The sequence below is a fragment of the Camelus dromedarius genome, chromosome 7, assembly GCF_036321535.1.
Source record: "Camelus dromedarius isolate mCamDro1 chromosome 7, mCamDro1.pat, whole genome shotgun sequence".
Classification (NCBI taxonomy): Eukaryota; Metazoa; Chordata; class Mammalia; order Artiodactyla; family Camelidae; genus Camelus; species Camelus dromedarius.
Genome location: NC_087442.1, coordinates 16,289,412 through 16,308,267, shown reverse-complemented (window position 1 = coordinate 16,308,267; position 18,856 = coordinate 16,289,412). Strand labels below are relative to the sequence as shown.

Genomic DNA, 18,856 nt, shown 5'->3' with positions numbered 1-18,856 from the left:
CCGCTTCAGATTGGCTCCCTAGGCCCCCTCACCACATAGTCACACTGCCCAGAAGTATCTCAGTTCCAGTGGTGGGCACAACTGAACTTGAGGCCAGGCCACTATTCACAACAGTTATCCTCCCATCCTGACTTAATTACAGAAAAAACAAATTAACTTGGTTAAGACAACTATTTGCTCTTTACGGAGCTGTGTGCCCTAATTCACAAATGCAGCACATATTACAGAAGGCCTGCTCTACTCCAGACACTGTGCTAGCTGGGGTGAAGGAAGGGTCACAAAGATGGGTAAGACACAGCCCCCCTCCTCAAGGAGCTCACAGCAATGGGAGACAAATATATAAACACACCCTGGGTGCAGTCTAGGACCTTGAATTCTATGTTGCTTCAAATAGATCATTAGAATTCCCAGGTATTGAAATGCAGGTAAATGCTCACTGAAAGATCTTTTTTTCCTTTCTTGAAATCATATTTTGTTTTTCAAGCAGGAGGGCAAGAAAAATAAAATACAGAGTATCCTGAAAGAGTTGAAAAATGAGCCTCTGGAAACAATATGAAGTTCTTTATATTAAGGGCAATTAATAACAACAAAAATAGCTCAGCAGATAAATGCTGGAGATAGACTGACTAAGGAACAAATCTGGAAAAGGGGGGAAAAAAACCACCCTGGATTTAGCACAAAAATGAATGAATGATCTCTAGAAGAGATGCTATTATCAACCTGAAAACAATGTTAGGATGTGTTAACAGGAACGTGGCAGGCAGCACTGGGACTTCAGCCAGACACATTCAGCCTTGGTCAAGCCTTTATTATGTCCAATTTTGGTTTCCCGTTTGAAGAGTTGTTATATTTCAGGCTGATAGTAAAAGAATGGAAAATAGGCATTGGCGTCGAGCCTAGAAGAGACGAGACTGAAGGATGACTTAATACCTGTGGCCCTAATAGGGATAAGTGGATTTCTGTTTCAGCCATGGGAAGTCTAGTTCAATCACGGAATAAATTGAGCGTAAGAGTGATTAAACACTGGGACCTTGATCATAGGATGTCATCCTAGAAGTATAGTGCTTCAGGTCTGCTGCTTTCAGAATACTGTTCACTCTCCATCTTGCATTAATATTTTTGTATGCATATCTTATCTCCTTTTGGGACTGCCCTTCTTATCTTTGGATACAGCACTTAACTCCATGAATTGCTTGTAGTAAATATTCAAATAGTGTTACGTCCAGGGAAAATGCTGGGATGAAACAATATGGCCCCCATTGTAAGGTTAGATAAGGGAGTGTAACAACCCAAGATGTGTTACAGGTCTGGAGTCAGACCAAAGAATAGTTCAGAGAATTGTGTCCGCAAAGGCTGTAAAGATTCTCACGAGGGACAGGTCATCGCACGGGAAGGCTGTAAAGATTCTCACGAGGGACAGGTCATCGCACGGGAAGATTAGGATGAGGGGAGAGTGATGACTTTCCGTTGGAGTCCATACATCCCTCCACCCCGAACCAGCCCACCACACATTCCTAAAGGAAGACACGTGGCAACTGTGAAGTCATTAACAAAGACATGATGGGCAAGGAGAGGCAAGGAAAAGATGTCACTGGACAGTAGGAAGCAGAGGAAAGAGGGAAGAGGACTTTGTAATTTCTGCAAAAGGAGATAGAAAAAGGGAGAATTATTTTGTAGGATTTCTTAGGGAAGATCCATTGAAAACAGTATCACAGGAAAATACGAAGTAATTTAGTTTAAGTGAACATGTTCAATGCCATTGTGGGGTGGGGAGGAGGGCTCAGTGCCCTCAGCTGTGGAGGAAGCACTATTAGGGGCCAAGGGAAAGAAGGAAAGAGGCTCAGCCTGCAAATATGTGGTTAACCCCTTCACTTCCGCTGCTCTCCACCCCGTGGTGGGCTGCTTTCCAGGCAGGATCTTTTGCCTCATTCTAAGAGCGTAGGTCTTTGAATTTCATTGTAGGAAAATTTTTCTTCAAGAACCTTTAGAAAAAATCCCCTTTAAATTACTTGAACAGTTGCCTCTCATGTGAATGGATTTCTTTTGGGTTTAAGTTGCATTTCTCTAGGAAGTGAATGGCTGTGTGTGTGTGTGTGTGTGTGTGTGTGTGTGTGTGTGTGTGTGTGTATGTATCTTAAGTGCATTAGGGCAGTCAGCAGGGCACTTCCCAAATACCTCTCTTTTCCCTGGGGGATTGCTCCAAGGTAGAAGCTGTTCTTAAACAACTATTGCAGACTATAAAATCTGGAACAGATCATATGGCCCAGTCTGCTACCACCATGAAGTAAAGTTATTTTTTAATCATATTTTGTTAATAAAGGACCACCCTGTGGTGGGAGCTATTTCTTTCTATAGCACCGACCTCCCTCAAACCTTTCCAGCACAGAATCTCTTTGATGAAAAATTAAACAAAGTATCCAGAAATGGAGGGTGCTCTTAGTAATTTGAGAGTGGCCCAGACTTTCATTTCCCCTATAAAAGTCTCCTGAAATATCACATGTGTGACACCTACTCTCTTGCTGAAGGATGACTGGCCTGGATGTTCATGGTGCCAATGAATGGTCATTGCTTTAGTTCTCAGAGACACCAGTTCTGGAAGCTGGACTCTGAGCACGTGTGTCTGTGCTACACAGTGAAAGTACACATGCCTGCTGGTCTCTGCTGGAACAGACATTGTTTACAAATTACCTTTTGCTATGTTCTTCCTAATTCCTCTCACCTTGCCTCTGCAGCTCCAGGGCATCTGGACCTTAGGGGGCTACCTGGAAGCAGCTGCCTACCCTGGCCCTGCTCACATCTCATGATTCTCTAATCTCCCTGCCTCTCAAATGCATCCAAGCTCACTTTCATTGTCCTTTGTGCTCTTCCTGTTTCCCACTGGGATTCTACCCAGGCCCAAGACTCACTCCTCCCTTCACTATTGTCATGCCAGTATCCTTTTAGGTAGCAGGAGTTAGGACTTCTGTTAGCTTTACCAACTGAAGATAGACAGCTAGTTCCCAAACGCATTTCACTAATAACAAGGGGCCAACTAAAAGTGTGCATGATTCCCCTCTTTCTATCTTTACAACTAGGAAATAAGCTTGGTGGATATCTCTTATACAGCTGGCCATTAGCTGACTGTCAGTGTATGAATGTCAGCATGTTAGTGGAAGATTACTAAATTCTTGCTCTCCTCCGTGTTTGTGTGTGTGTGTGTGTGTGTGTGTGTGTGTGTGTGTGTGTATTGAGAAAGAGAGAGAGAGAGAGTCTGGGCTGGCCTGGAAGAACCACTGAATTTTTTCCAGGCTACTCCATTTTATGAGCTTATTCCGGATATGCCAAAACTATACTTGCCACCTCAGAACTGGAATAGGATTGGGAGATGGGGGAAATCAGGAGGTGAAACATATTCCCAAGGTCAAATGAGTCCCAGAAGCAAACATATTGGTTTTCTCTCCTTGCTGTAATGAATAACCACAAACTTGATGGCTTAAAACAGCACAAACTTATTATCTATTGTTCTAGAGGTTCAAAGTCCAACACAGCTCTCACTAGGCTAAAATCAAGGTGTAGGCAGGACTGCATTCCTTTCTGGAAGCTCTAGGGGAGAAGCTGCCACAATCCTGGACCCCTGGCTTCATTCCTCTATCTTCAGCGCCAGCGAAGTCACCTCTCTGGCCATTATTCTATAGCCATATCTCCCTCTGACCTTAGCAATAGAGGTTTATCTGACTTTAAACACCCATGTGACTAAGATGGAGCACATCTGGGTAATCCAGGATAATCTCTCCACCTCAGTGCCTTTAGCTTAATGACATCTGGAAGATCCCTTTTGCCATGTAAGGTAACATATTCACTAGTTCTGGGCATTAGGACGTGGATGTCTTTGGAAGGGACATTATTCTACCTGCCACAGCAAATCACTGAATATTTTAAAGGGACAACAGTTCAATGAAAAAAATTTGGTAGAAAGAAGAGTAGCAAAATCCCTTAGGACATGTGGCTATCATTGCTTTGGAGCAGTAAACTCAAGCCAATTCAGTGAGTATTTTATTAAGGCTTCTTGTGTGATCTCTATTTTCACGAGTGTCTCATGCACTTTAAATAGTCAATGTATGTTGAGTGATAGTGTATATAATCAAAGGGATATTTAAAGATATATATTCATCGTGATATATGGAGATAATTAACTGAGGTTCATTAAACTATATTACTCTATAAACTATGACTTTGATGACAGCATAGTACTTAAGCAGGAAAACAACCAAAATTTTCTAGTTAGTTAAAGTGAAGAGATGATTTGATGTAACTAAATTAAACTTCTTTAAGTTGAGCAGACGAGTACTTGCTGTGGTTCCTCTCCATGACACTGGGTGAACTTTTGAAATGCTCTGTGCATCTGTGTCCGTGTTTGTGACATGAAGCCATAGATCTCAAAGATGTTTTTCATCCTATGGAGGATGTGAATCAATGTGTAAAGTTGATTGCTTCTCCTGCCGTTTACCAAAAGAATCATCTTAATCTTACACTGTGGAGATCTGAGTTCTACTTATTTAACGGAAAGCCAGTCCCATAAATATCGTGGTGCCCCAGTAGCAGTCTGTTCATTGCTTCATAAGAGATGAAGAAACAACGTGTTCATGTCTCAAGCCTAGACAGAGTGTCATCTCCGGACAGAATTAACACCACCCCTCCTGGAGGCTGGAATCTGGTTGCTTTCCAAGCTGTTGCTGACCAGGCTCCCTTGCCTGGCTAGGCTGATGAGATCAGCACACGAGAGTGCCACAGGGGAGGCCAGGCCCCCTGTTGCAACATGCTCCTTAGGCTGTTGCCCTTGTTTCACCAAACACTCTGTAACACAGCACATTGCTGGTCCAGCCAGCTCTCTTCCCTTTGCCTTTGTGTGCATTTTTATATCATGCATCTTCCCCTGGATAAAAGGAATAAGGGGAGTTTCTCAGATTTGATTTCTCAGTGGGAACTGTTTGCTTTGGAAGCCACCTACACCAATGCTAATTGAGAACAGAGCCCAGAACCAGGGCCTGAGAACTGCACCCGGATGAACTTCTCGGTGGGCTGATTTCCGCTGATCTCTTAAGAGTTGGATTGTGTATAGGAGTGATACCGTGATCAACTATTTTCCAAAAGGCTGAGCACATGGATCAGTGTCTTTTCCTCTGACTAGCTCTCTACCTTGTAAGAATTATTTTTAATTGATCATATAAAGTCTTCATCTTCATGAAAGCTACTGGGGATCCTGGCCCCTACTGCCTGGTAATAACATTCTGGAAATCTCAAAGCAATCTGTGCCCTTTACAATCTAAACCTAAACAGGATGGGCCTCTATTAGAGAGATTACAGTAAAAAATAACAATCAGCTCTCTGATGATCCTATGCGGAGGGGAAGGGTGGGGAGGAGTAGATTTGGCAGAGGACAAGCCCAGACTTTCGTCACAGGGACAGACCAAAGTGTTAACACAAAGGGAGAACCCGGGAGCATCCCGCACACTGCATTTCAGCCACAGATAACATGGCTCCTCCGCGGGCCGAGTCCGCACCCTGACCGCCCCGAGGGTCTCAGCACCTCTGCGCCCCGCCCGCCGCCCCTTCCAGCTGCAGACATGCTCGGGGGATCCGGAACGCAGGGAAGACGCAGCCTCGCCGCGCTCTCCCAGTGAGTGTTCGCTTCACCTCCGGTTTTTCTTCTTGTAAATTTTAAAATTTAAAAAAAAAAATTTTTTTTTAATTGTGGGAGTGGGAGGAGAGAGGAGAAATCAGGAAGCAAAGGAGAGTAGTGAGTGTGTAAGTTTCAGACCTGTATGAAACTTTTTGGTCTCAACTTGGTGCTGGTTCTAATTGGTTTTCCTCGTTTCCATTTTTATGGTGGATTGTAGACCATTTGTGGGAGGGTTTATACCTAGGCACAGGGCTTTATTATTCTAAATACTGATCCAGCATCATGTTTCTAAAGATCTGCTGTTAATTTAGACATGAGCCCTCTGCTCGGAGTGATCCCTCTGCAGGGCTCAGAAACTTTGGCTAAAGCACACATTGCCCAATCCCTACGGTCAACAACCCAAAGCCCTTAATACACTGACCATCTGACTGTGACAGAGCAAGACCGAGTGCACATGCTATTGATCAGAGAACTGTTCAGATACTAGGCTTCGAAGTTGAGGCTCCTGGCATCCTGGAATGTTAAAGCTGGAGGGGCCCCCAGGGTTGTTTGCTGCAGTGCCCTCCTGCCATAGACAGGGAAACGGAACCCAGAGGGGCAACTCAACTTACCCAAAGCCAAACCACAGTCGGGAGCAGGGAAGCCAGGGTCTCTGGACTCGCAGGCAAGGGCCCTTTTCATGCTGGCGTTTATGAGGTTTGGAAAACAACACTGGATGTTGGGAAAAGGTACTGCACAAGGGTAAGAACACCAGATGGCCTTTCAGTAAATCTGTCCCATTTTTGAGAGTTTTGGCATCAATTCAACATGACAGTTGTTCCAGTTGTTCCAGCGTTTGTGCAACAGTCCATCAAATAAACAGGAACTCAATGGGGTCCTAAAAACGAGAACCACGTCCGCTGTTTTTTAGTTGGATAACCAGTTTCTGTGATCGTTTGTGTGTGAGAGCATAAAGGGATATTAGAGGTTGTCTATACAGCCCAGTGGTTATCAAACTGGTGGGAGTTTGTGTTTGTTTTTTTAGCGAATTTACCGTTACAAGGAATTCTGTTACATAAAGGGGATGTTCTCACTAAATAGGTGGTTTCAGATCTCGAGCTTCTCATCCCTCCTGCACTCCCCGGTCCCCCCACCCCACTCCCCATGCCTCTCTACCCCACCACACCCTACCCACTCTGCCAAAACTTCTTTGAAATCCTAGGTCTCCATGAAACTTCAAAACCCCGATCTTGTTTAATGCCTTCATTTCAGATGAGGAACCTGAGGCACATGGGGTGAAGGGTTTGCCCAGTGTTCACAGCTGGTCAACAACAGAGCCTGGAATGCAGGGCAAGGGGCCCAGCCTGCTGTGTGTGTGTGTGTGTGTATTCCTGGTTCTGAGTTTTTCCTACTCCATCATGCTCATGGTTCTGTCAGTTTACTTTCTCTGTGACTCTCACCCTTCTCCACTCATTCTGTCATTTCCTGAATTTCAACAGTTATTGCCTCCCACCTGGATGACTGCAGTTGCCTCCTATCGGGTCCTGGCTTCTGTCTCTCTCCCCTTTCTGATCCTGTCCCCTCCTCCCCTCCCATCCCCCACCTTTGAAGATACAGCCCACTCTCCTTGACATGGCATTCAAAGTTCTCCACAGTCTGCCTTTACTATCCCTTCCCATTCTGAGCTCCCCCTGCTGCGACCAGAGCAGATCTCTAGCTATTCCCCAAACACATCATATACAAGCCACCTCCGTTCCTTGGCTCACTCTGTTTCCTACGTGGGGAACACCCTGTGTGCCTCGGTCTCCTCATCTGAAGTGGAGGCATTAAGCAAGATCGGGGGTTTCTGAAGTGTTCCATGGAGACCTTGGGTTCCAAGGAAGTTTTGGCGGAGTGGGTAGGGTTCAGTGGGGTAGAGAAGAGATAGGGAGTGGGATGGGGGTGAGCGATGGGGGGTGATTGGGGAATGCAGTAGAGACAGAGGCTCTACCTCATTTGCCTCTGACTTCCTTCCTGTCCTTCAAGGTCCTGGTCAAATGCTACCTTCCCGCACAAGGCATCCTCGGCTCTTCTCTCTCCACACTGATGGCCTTTGTCCGTCCTTCTATCATTAGCCTCGAACTAAAGTTAGTGGTGAGCATACCTGTCCTCCCACAATAGATAGTAATTAACTCAAGGGCAGGAACTCATTTGAATCTTTGAACCTTCAGCTTCCAGCGTAGTACCAGTGCTCAAAAAATATTCTTTAACTTTCCCATTATTGGATAAACCAAACTCAGTTCATCTAAGTTCACACTTTTCATTGGAGCCCTTTGAACACACCTTCTGCTTTGCAAGACGTATTAAGTTAAATGCCAAAACAGATGCCCAACAAAATAAGTTCTAAATTCCTTTGCATTTGCATCAGATGATTTATTTCAGTTTCATCACCTACAGAGCAAGATTGGCAGTATTTTTTTTATGAGGCACATTAAAATTCCTGGATGCCGAGACCTTACCCAGATCCATGTCATTTTCAAGGGCAGGTAGGAATAGTTGTTCAGTTCTTTAGATTTCATGTTGCTATTTAATTTGTTCCTGGAAAGATCATTGAGAGATTCTGTCACCTGCAGTCTAATATTTTCACTGCTTACTTTCTCTTTTTCCCAAAGTTCTAGTGAAGTCTTCTTGAGTCAAAATTTCAAGTTTTTTGTAAATAGCCATGCTTTTGTCCATTAAGAGTTACATTTCTCATAAAGAATTATCTTAAGGATGAAAAAATTTTGTTGTTTTGTCACATTTTGTAATAAATGTGGAAGGCTATATAAATTTTTAAACCACAGAATCAAAGAAACGTAGGAAATTATTTAGTTCATCCCACTGTTTTCTGAGGAAACTAAGTTTAAGACATTCAGGGAAATAAATGATTGGCATAATTGTGTAAGATGCAGAAGAAATGCACATAAAATGTTCAGGTTGTAAAAAGTTTAGGAATATCTGGTTTATTCATTCTTATTGGGGGAACATAGCATTACAATTTCCAGCATGCTAAATTAAAAAAAAAATTAATGAAAATTATGTCTTTCCTTTCTTCAAAACAGATATTATAGTACATTTGAAACACTTCCCAATTGCTGAGAATTGTCATTATGAATATAGATTTTTAAATCATGCTGTGAAACAGTGGTATTTCAGTGGATACAACTCCCATCCAAAAACGGTCCAATTATTGTATGTTGTCCTCCATCTTATTTATGTATTTTCTCTCTCCTAACTGCTCTTAACACATGCAACTCTAGCTTTTCCACTCTCTAATCTGCTGTAGCCAAGGCTATCAGGAATCCCCATTTGTTAGAATTATGTTCAAGGGAAAAGTCAACCGTCTGGGTAGAGGAGCACTGAGGAGCCCTCTCTGTTACAAAGTAAAGGGCATGTGCATTTTTTGTGCCTGTTGGTTTGTATACCACACTGGCCATTTTGGCTCACTCTTGGGTTCAAAGATTGGCTTTAAATGATGGACTTTACTGGACCTCTTATCTGGTAAAAGGTGAAATTATAAGGATGAAATTACTACTTGCTGTTAATGGATAAAAAATAAAGAATGGCAGAGAAACAGGTAATTGTGGTTTGCGTGGATGGGGCACTCTATGCTGGCGATATTGCTGGATTGCTCCTACAATGGTGACTATACCAAATCTTTCGGGAGGTGGTCCCAACTTTCTGCAGGTGTCTCCCTGGCCACTTGGCCACAAGCACACTGTGCAGTGCCTGGTGGCCACAGGCCTTTCTTTCCCTCCTGGCTGATGCTATTTGCATCGCTTACTCCTCTTTCCCTCTCCTTACCTCTGACTTATTCCAATCCTTGACATGCGCCCTCACTTCATGCTGCTTCTCCCGTCCCTCCCAGTCCACTAAAAATGGCTTTGCAGAAGCAGGTCTGGCTGTGGCAAGAGAATAGGGGCTGGGGAGGTGCTCCTCTGCCATCTGGAGGCTAATTTGCCCCTGACATTTCTAAGGGGACCAGCCAGGATGTCTTTTTCCCCGTAGAAATGCAGCTTCAGTTCTCGATACTAGCTTCAGATAGATCCTGGGTTTTAAAAGGTGGCTGTGGGCTGGCCTGAGATCCCGACTGTCGTGTATAATAATGTTTGAAGTTCCAATAACCAATTTGCAAATTAAGGTTTTGGAAACAAGCTTTTCATAAATGTTAGGACTGCCTGAATTCATTTCCAAGCCTAATTGAATTTTTAAGAGGAGCCTTTAAAAATCTGTAAACCTCACTCATTTCCATGCATTCATTCAACAAATATTCATTGAGGGCTTCCTGTGCCAGTTAGTGCTGCCGGACTAGGCACTAAGAATATAAAAAAGTACAAAGCACAGGCTCCAGCTTCAAGATTATCTGGTCTTTAACTCCCACCCACTGCAGGAATTTTCTTTCAGCCCTCCCCCCACACCCACCACCCAACATTTGTACATCCCCAGGTTCATTTAGGGCTGTGGCTGCCATCAGAGCGCTCCAGATACGTGATATCGGCGTTTGCTACATCAGTGTTTCCCTTTGACCCTTAGAAAAAAATACAGGTTTCTTTTAACTTATACTTCAGTATAAACTTAAGTATGTTAAACTTAAGTTTATTTTTTGACTCAGTATTATGTGTATACACACACACACACACACACGAATATGTATTTGCAACAAATATTTTGCAAAACAAGGCTCACTCTTGTTATGTACAATGCTCTCTGATATTTTCTTTTTTTCAAGTTGTACTACAGATTTTTTTTCAGCTTTATTAAGGTATAATTGACAAATAACATTGTCATATATTTAAACTGTACAATGTGATGATTTGATTTATCTATACATTGTGAAAGGATTCCCACCTCTCATATTTACCTTTTTTTTTCACTTTCTTTCTTTTTTGGGGAGAACACCTAAGTTTACTCTCCTAGCATATTTCAGTTATACAATACTGTATTATCAACTATAGTCACCGTGTTATACATTAGATCCTTAAATCTTATAACTGGAAGTTTGTACTCTTTTACCAGTCTCTCCCTACTTCTCCCACCCTCCAACCCTTGGCAATCACCATTCTAGTTTAATTTTTTTTTAATTCCACATATAAGTGATATCATGCAGTATTTGTTTTTCTCTGTGTAGCTTATTTTTTTAGCACAGTGCCCTCCATAGATTCATCCATGTTGTTCCCAATGGTGGGATTTCCTTCTTTTTAGAGGCTGAATAATATTCCATGTTATTATGTATATGTTATTCCATATTTATGTATATGTTATATAGTGTGTGTGTGTGTATATCCATTTGTCCGTTGACGAACATTTAAGTTGCTTCCATACCTTGGCTATTGTGAGTAATGCTGCAATAACATGAGAGTACGGATATCCCTTTGCGATAGTGATTTAGTTTACTGCCCCCTGATATTTTCTACATTTTTTATTTCATTAAATACTGCTAGTCATAACTTTGCACAGTGGCAGTATCACAGCCAGTGAGGTTTATCCAAGGACTAGTTATTGCTAATTGAAAACTTTTCCCCGTGCCCCACCATGATGACTTGAAATATAGTCAACATTGGCAATTTTTGACAGTCTCTATGGAGACTGAAAAAAAAATGCTAGTTATAACCTACTAAGTAAATTAACCACTGAACATATTCCATAATCTTGGTATCCCTGGCCCCTACCTTTCTGAGCAGCGTAGGAAGCTGTGCTAGTGACCGCACTAGCTACCTGCTGCAGGGATCAGCCTGGAGGTTTAAGAAGAAGCTTTTCAGGTGGGAATCAGAGGGTCTAGATTCTGATCTAACTCCTTCAGTAATCAGGGCCGTGGTCTCCAGGAAGCCACTTCATCTCACTGCAACACAGCTGTAAGGTGCAGATGCTCATGCCTGCTCCATGTAACTTGCAGGGCAGTAAGACACCCAGTACGATGCGTTAAGGTATACGGGAGAAAACTAAGTACAAAACAAACGCAAGCTATTATTAAATAGCCTCATTTTCCCTAATTAAAATTTGATATCAGAGGAACAACTTGGAGAGATTGTTTTTTATAGAGTTGAGGAAAGATCCTTGCATGGGCTGTAATATTATGCAACTTCACAATGAAAAATCTCAGAGTGGCATTTGTTTGTGATGTTGTAACTAGGTTTAACAAGCTCAGCCAGATCATCCTCTCTCCTCCGCCCTTAAATGCTTTTTCCTGATTGTAAAATCAAGGAAGCAACTAGGTGGTCGGTGGGTTTTTAACTCATGAGCTAATTTATGAAGGAGTGTGCTTTGCCTGATAGTATCTGCTCTAGCCTACTGGATTGATAAATGCTCGTTTCCACTGTTTTTAAGACTACTTTTTATTAAAAACAACTGACATTAAATGAAAGTAACTAGCAAAGATGAGATAACTTTATGAAGAAGGGTTTGAAATAATAAACTTCTAGAGAAAAATAGTACTCTTCTCACTGATCTTTCACTTTGTCTTTATAACCTTACCATAAACCTCATCTCACGCAGACGTTGATTAGTATGCTTCTTTCAAGTCCTGATAGTCCTATTTAGGGCCTGGTATTTTAGGCTGACGTTTTCTATGCTGATGAATTCCTGTTTAGGGCCAAACCCACGCTAGACATTTGCCTCTTCCTGGCCAGCTCTGCCTGCTTCATTAGCCCTCCTTGTCTTTATCTTTCCATGACTTCTGATCCTTACAAAGAACGTCATACTCATCTTTTCTAGAATTCTATTCTCCAAACCACTGTACCTTTCATTTTGTATGTAACAGAGATAATATAAAGTCATAATAATAAAATAAAGACTCTATTCACCCAAAAGAGAAGGAAATAAATTTGCCATTTTTGCTCTCTGAAGAGTGAAAACATTCTTTACACAGGCCAGCAATACCCTACCAGAGGCCACAGTTCATAATTACCCTGCATAGTTTCCAGGGGAAAGGACATAAAATGCATAAAACTTAAGCAGTTTTTTCAACCTAGCTTTAATGTGATTTCATGATATTTGTAGCTTTTGTGTAATTTCCACAGCTATTTAATAAATAAACTTTTTAATGAATAAATTAAGGCCTAAAGTGGCATAGGTACACTAAACTTTTGGAGCAGAAGAGATGGCTTTAGAGAGGAACCAACTGCTCACCTCTGCCTTTCTTAGGTCACCTTTCTGGAATGAAGCAGCACTGCTGGTTGGGGAAAAGGGTCTCAGTACTCTTTCTACTGACAGACCTACTTTTCCGAGCACTAAATGGGCACATTTTTTGACAGATGAGAAACTAGATTCAGGTATCCTGACTCCCACATCTGTGTTTGGACCTCAGTTGTTGCTAAATGTATGACTTGAGCAGGTCTCTTGATTTCGCTGGGCCTGAGTTTCTTCATCTGTTGGTGGGGAAAGTGTTACATCTGTCTTGCAGGTTTAGTGAAAATGAAAGGAAGCAGTATGTGAAAGTGTGGAAATCACAGTGGATGTTTATCAGTGTTAAATGTTCTACCTTTATCTTCCCTGTGAGCACTCCCCTTCCTAAAGACCCCAGAAGAGAAATGGCTTGATATCTTATGCCAACAAAGTGACTGATGCTGAGGTGAAAGGCAGATGAATTGTTTGTAATTGATGTGTGTTCAAAAAATCCATCTACTTCAGAAATATCAGAGGAGCTCTTCATCCAGATTTTAGTTGTTCCATTTACTTCCTCCTTAAAAATGGTAACCCATACTGCTATAATTTGGATAACTCTGAAGTTAAAAGAAAGTTGCTAAAAATAGGCTTTGGGGGCAAAATATAAAATTACTGCTTTTCCTCGTTGGCCTAAGCCAGACACATAATAAAGGAGGATGTAGTGAGAAGTAGGAATTTGTTTGCCAAAGACTTAGATGCTACCAATCTTTAAGTAGTCTTGATGGGTAAGGAGAGTATAAATTAAGAATATTAACTTTGAAATACAGATAAAGTTGGACTCAAATCCTAGTCACGTCATCTTCTTAATTGTGTGCCCTTGAGCTAATTACTTAATCTCACTGAGTTTCTCAGTTTATTCATCCATAAAAAGAGGAAAATATATGTAAAGTGGTTAGCACAGTGCCTGACACTTAGTAAGGGGTCAAAAAGATGTGTGCGGGGTGATTAACAGTGATATTTAATTGGCATTAGCTAGATGCCTAGGGGATGAATCTGAGGTAGCTTCCAGGGAATTACAAAAGCATGAGTGACTGTGATGGGTTGTATTAGCCTCCTAGGTTTGTTATAACAACGTACCACAAATTGAGTGTCTTAGAACAACAGAAACTCGCTGTCTTATGGTTTTAGAGGCTACAAGTCTGAAGTCAAGGTGTCGGCAGGACCATGCTCTCTCTGAATCCTGTAGGGAGAGGATTCATCCTTGCCTTTTCTGGATTCTGGTAGCCCCAGCCATGCCTTGGTTTGGGGAAGTATAGCTTCAAAGCTTCCTTACTTCACATGACATTCTCCCTAGGTCTTTATGCATCATATTCCCTCTGTCTGTCTCTGTGTCCAAATTTCCCCTTTTTATAAGGACAGTAGTCATTTTGGATTGGAGCTCACCCTAATGACCTTATCTTAGCTTGATTACATCTTGATTCCAAATAAGGTCACCTCCTGAGTCACTGGGGGTTGGGACTTCAACGTATTTTTGGAGGTGACACAATTCCACCCATAATATGAGTATACAGAGTTCCTAGAGTTAAATGCAACAAACCTGGCCCTTACCTCTACGTTTTAAAGTTTGCTGAGGTCTCCACAAGTTGAGCAAACCTTATGCATCCTGGGGAGGCCGAATGTGGAAATGATATTCTGATGTTTTTAGCTGAGTAGTGGATACTTCCTGATCACAAAAGGACAGAAGCTCCTCGGACTCAAGCATCAGCGGGCCTTCCTTTTAACCTCAGTGAGTGGCGGGCCCCCAGGAAGCATGTACAGTCTCTACTCACCTCAAGGGAAACAGCACTGAAATCATAGATTGGACCTTCCCAGGCCTTTACGGGTTAGGCTCACGGGAGGGATTTGTTTTCCACGTATTCTCCCTTCCCTGTGTATGTGTTTAAATTTCTGACCTTACTTAAACATTCAGTGTGACCCAGGGAAGCATTACAAGTCTGTCTGTCTTAGATCTGAAGACTTGCAGGCTGGGAGGGAGAGCCTGTAAAACATTCGCTCCACCCAGGGAATGGAGGCTCTGTCAACCTGCTACCCCAGTAGCTTAAAGAAGGCAAGTTTTATGAGCCCAGGTAAATCTGGAGCTACAGGTAAATCTCAAACCAGGATGCGCAGGTGCCAGGGGAGCAAAAGGAACACAGCAAAGGTGAAAACTGAGCATAGGAGGGGGTGAAATTACAAGTTACAAGAGGAGGTATCTTAGTAAATCCAATGGCCTGCTGGTTAAATGTAATGAACCACTCCCCTAAATAAGTTGTAGAAGGTGCTAGAAATTGTTGGGAGGAAAAAAGAAGACTGACAAAGTAGAACCGTTCCACCCTTAAACTGAGTACGGTGTCCGTTTCTTAGGGCTGCCGTCACAAAGTACTACATACCCATGGCTTAACCTAATAGGCAGGATTGTTCCCTTCTGAGGCTCGTGAGGGAGAATCTGTTCCAGGGCTCTCTCCTAGCTTACTTTGGTTTACTGGCCATCTCTGACCGTCCTTGGCATGTACATCCATCACTCTAATCCTCTGCCTTCACGTGGCATTCTCTCTGTATTTCTTCACAGAGTACCTTCCATGCATGCCTGTTTCCATGTCCAGATTTCCTCCTTTTTATAAGGACACCAGTCCTATTGGATGAGGACCCACCCTAGTGACCTGTCATAACTTGATTACCTCTGTAAAGGCCTTATTTCCACATAAGATCACATTCTGAGGGAGTCAGTTAGGTCGTCTACCAACCTGTTATTTTTAGAGGACACTATTCAACTCATAACAAATACTGAAAGATTTAAAATGCTTTAATGTGACATTTCATAGTTTAATTCATAAGCAATAAATGGGTTAATTTTCTTGTACAATTAAAGTGCCAGCTGGGAGGGGAGGGAGGGTATAGCTCAGAGGTAGAGTGCATGCTTAGCATGCATGAGGTCCTGGGTTCAATCTCCAGTACCTCCATTAATAAATAAATAAATAAACCTGACTACCTCCTTCCCCCCACAAAAAACAGAAACAAAAAAAAAAACCCTTAAAATAAAATAAAATGCCAGCTGGCTGAAGAGTATTGGGGCAGTGCAAAATGTCAGCTGGGAGGGGAGAATATAGCTCAGGGGTAGAGCGCATGCTTAGCATGCATGAGGTCCTGGGTTCAATCCCCAGTACCATAGTACCTCCATTTAAAAATAAATAAATAAATAAACTTAATTGCCTCCCTCCCTCTCCCCCACAAAAAAAAAAAAAAAAACACAAAACTTAATAAAATAAAATGCCAGCTGGCTGAAGGGTCCTGGGGCAGTGACAGGCTATCTGTCTAAAGCCACACCGGTGCCATTCAGAACCAGTCTCCGTGTGTAAGAGCTCTGAACCATCATTTCTCCGCTAAGTTTGGGTGTTAAGCCAGCCCCAAAGAAGAATAGAAAAGGGGATCATCCTCTTCCTGTAGGATATGTGCATTGCCTGGCATGAGAAGATAGAGCTGTCTGATGATAAATTTCCATCTACATTTCAGTGAGACGTGGCATGGATTAAGAGAGGGACAGAGAAATTGAGAGCTAAAAGGCATTCCATTTATTGCACATTTTTAGCCACTACTCTTCCTCTCCACACTCCACTCCTCTAAAAAAGAAAGACAGGGACAAGGTAGTCAACAGAGGAAGAATAAGGGCATACCAACAAAAGATAGTAATTTTTTCCTACATTTGTTCTGCATTTCTCAGGCTTCTCTGATTTTAATATTCTCAATGAAAAGGTATTTAAGATCCTTGACTTTGAAAAATATTTCTGCCCAGTTCTCCTCTTCATGCTTGGAAATAGCATCCCTTGGAAGACATAAAAGCACAGCGCCAATTTCCCATATGAGGAGGAGGAGGAGGAAGAGAAGGATGATGATACCACTAATAATAACAAAATAGTAATAAACTCATAGCACTTAACTATGTGGCAAGCACTGTTCTAAGTACTTTACAAATACGAGTTTATTTAATTCTTCAACAGCACTACAAGTTAAATACCATTACCTCCATTTTACGGATGAGGAAAATGAGGCCAGAGAGGTTGACTCACTGGCCCGCCTCCTCCCTGCCTGGGAGTATGTAACGGCTGGCTTCTGGCTCCAGGCTGGCTCCTGGTGGCTCCCTTGCTTTCTCCAGCTTAACACTTAACGGATGTTATTCCCGGCCTGCACTTTCACAGCTCTAACCTCTGGTCTCTGAGTGGGAGAAGCTGGCAGCACTTGTAATATGACATCAGATCCTGCTTGATGAGCAAGCTTCTCCCCTGGCAGAGCAGGGCTGGAGGGGGCAAAGGCGTGGTTTGGTGAGGGTCTGTGATCTTCCATGACCCTTTACCCTAAGTAACCAGCCCAGGGAGCTACATACTGCTTCAAGGGCCCTCCAGAGAGGCAATGAGTGGACCTCTCCCCACAGTGGGAGACCTGGACTTCATAAAGCTAGCAACTCCTCTCACTTCATTGTTAATTCATATCACATGACTTTCTTACGCCAATGAAGAGAAAAGAAACCCAATACTTTCGCACTTCTCCATATCTTAACTTCTAAGTCCTGCCTTGTCAAAGTCAGAGAACTGAGACCTGGAAAGAAATGGGTATGCTATGTCGTCATTGTGCAAAGAGCCCAGACTTTGTAGTCTGCCAGACACGAGCTGAAATCCTGCGGGTGTAATCCTGGGCAAATGACTTGACTTCTCTGTGCCAGGTTTGTTCACCTAGACAGTCAAAGAGGAACCATCATGCCTATTCAGTGCTATTGTAAGGATTAGATGAGATGCATCCTGTCCATTGCCTGACACCTAACAAGTACAGGCATACCTCGTTTTATTGCACTTCACTTTTTGTAAAAAAATTTGTAAAAACACAGAGATATTGTGTTTTTTACAAATTGAAGTTTTGTAGTGATATTGCATTGAGCAAATCTATTGGTGCCATTTAATCAACAGCATTTGCACAGTTGATGTCTCTGTCACATTTTGGTAATCCTTGCAATATTTCAAACGTTTTCATTATCATTATATTTGTTATGGTGATCTGTGATTAGTGATCTTTGCTATTACTGTTATAATGTTTTGGCATTTTTAGCAATAAGGTATCTTTAATTAAGATATATACGTTGTATTTTAGACATAATGCTATTGGACAATTAATAGATCACGATATGGTGTAAACATAACTCTTACGTACAGTGGGAACCAAAAAATTTGTGTGACTCACTTTATTGTGATACTTGCTTTATCATGTTGGTCTGTAACTGAACCTGCTGTGTCTCCGAGGTATGCCTGTACTGCACAAGTGGGAGTTACCACCATTAAATAAGCTTCCTCGTTTTTAAAAACAATTTGTATATTTGCTTCACTCATTCAAAGTCAAGATCGGCTGGTCTAGTGCATTCTTCTTTTTTTATCAACAGTGTTATTATTTCAAGTGGACAATGGCTATTGTATTTGGCTTATTAGCCTTAGAAATGTTAAGCCTACAACTTTAACAAGGAGTCAAACTTAGCAGAGTTAGCAGCAGCCCAGCTTCAGAGGGCAGGGTGATTCCTGGGGCCTCTTACAGTCTCCCAGGGGCCAGAACACCTGTTGCTTAGAGGTCCCTGCTGGAACTTGAGGACTTCATTTCTCTCTGGTAGACTTCAGAGCTCCCTGTCTGAGCTGAACAGAACAATTCTATGACATCTTTGAGATGGAAAAGAGCATCAGTCAGAAAAGTTCAAAATTATATTGATGTCCTGACTCTGTATATAAGTCCCTCAGCTCCTCTGAGCCTATTTCTTCCACTATGAACCAGGAATGATGTTTGTGTCTACCTCACTGGCATTCTGAAGATCAAATTAGAGCATGTAACATGATGGAAATGTTTTGTAAACTCTAGAAAGTTAGAATTGTAATTCGTTATTGTTTGGATGAATCTGAGTTCCTGAGTTGGCTCTGAAAACAGCTTAGCCACTAAACAGGATGGGATTAACAGGACAGCCTTGCTGACACAGATCATGACAGGACAGCATCTCATTTTGACTTGGAAGCTGCTCCCAGTTGTGCTAGCGTC

General features: G+C 42.3%; 1 protein-coding gene and 1 non-coding gene across 13 annotated transcripts in view; both read left to right on the top strand.

Moving 5' to 3' along the window:
* Positions 1-18,856, top strand: part of CALD1 (caldesmon 1) — a 176,806-nt gene that overhangs the window by 105,685 nt on the left and 52,265 nt on the right. For 4 of the 12 annotated variants that reach the window (XM_031455413.2, XM_031455412.2, XM_031455411.2 and 1 more), the window contains exon 1: positions 5,367-5,656. The exons of 7 other annotated variants lie outside the window; for them this stretch is intronic. In XM_031455413.2, coding sequence (XP_031311273.1) covers positions 5,376-5,656 — 281 coding nt within the window. In that variant the 5' untranslated portion in view covers positions 5,367-5,375. Of the gene's footprint in view, positions 1-5,366; positions 5,657-18,856 lie in introns of those variants that run through there. One more of the 12 variants, XM_031455418.2, reaches the window with a different exon arrangement.
* On the top strand, positions 11,102-11,242 carry LOC116154144 (U4 spliceosomal RNA). The gene has a single exon (XR_004138031.1). It is a non-coding gene; the product is annotated as a U4 spliceosomal RNA (small nuclear RNA).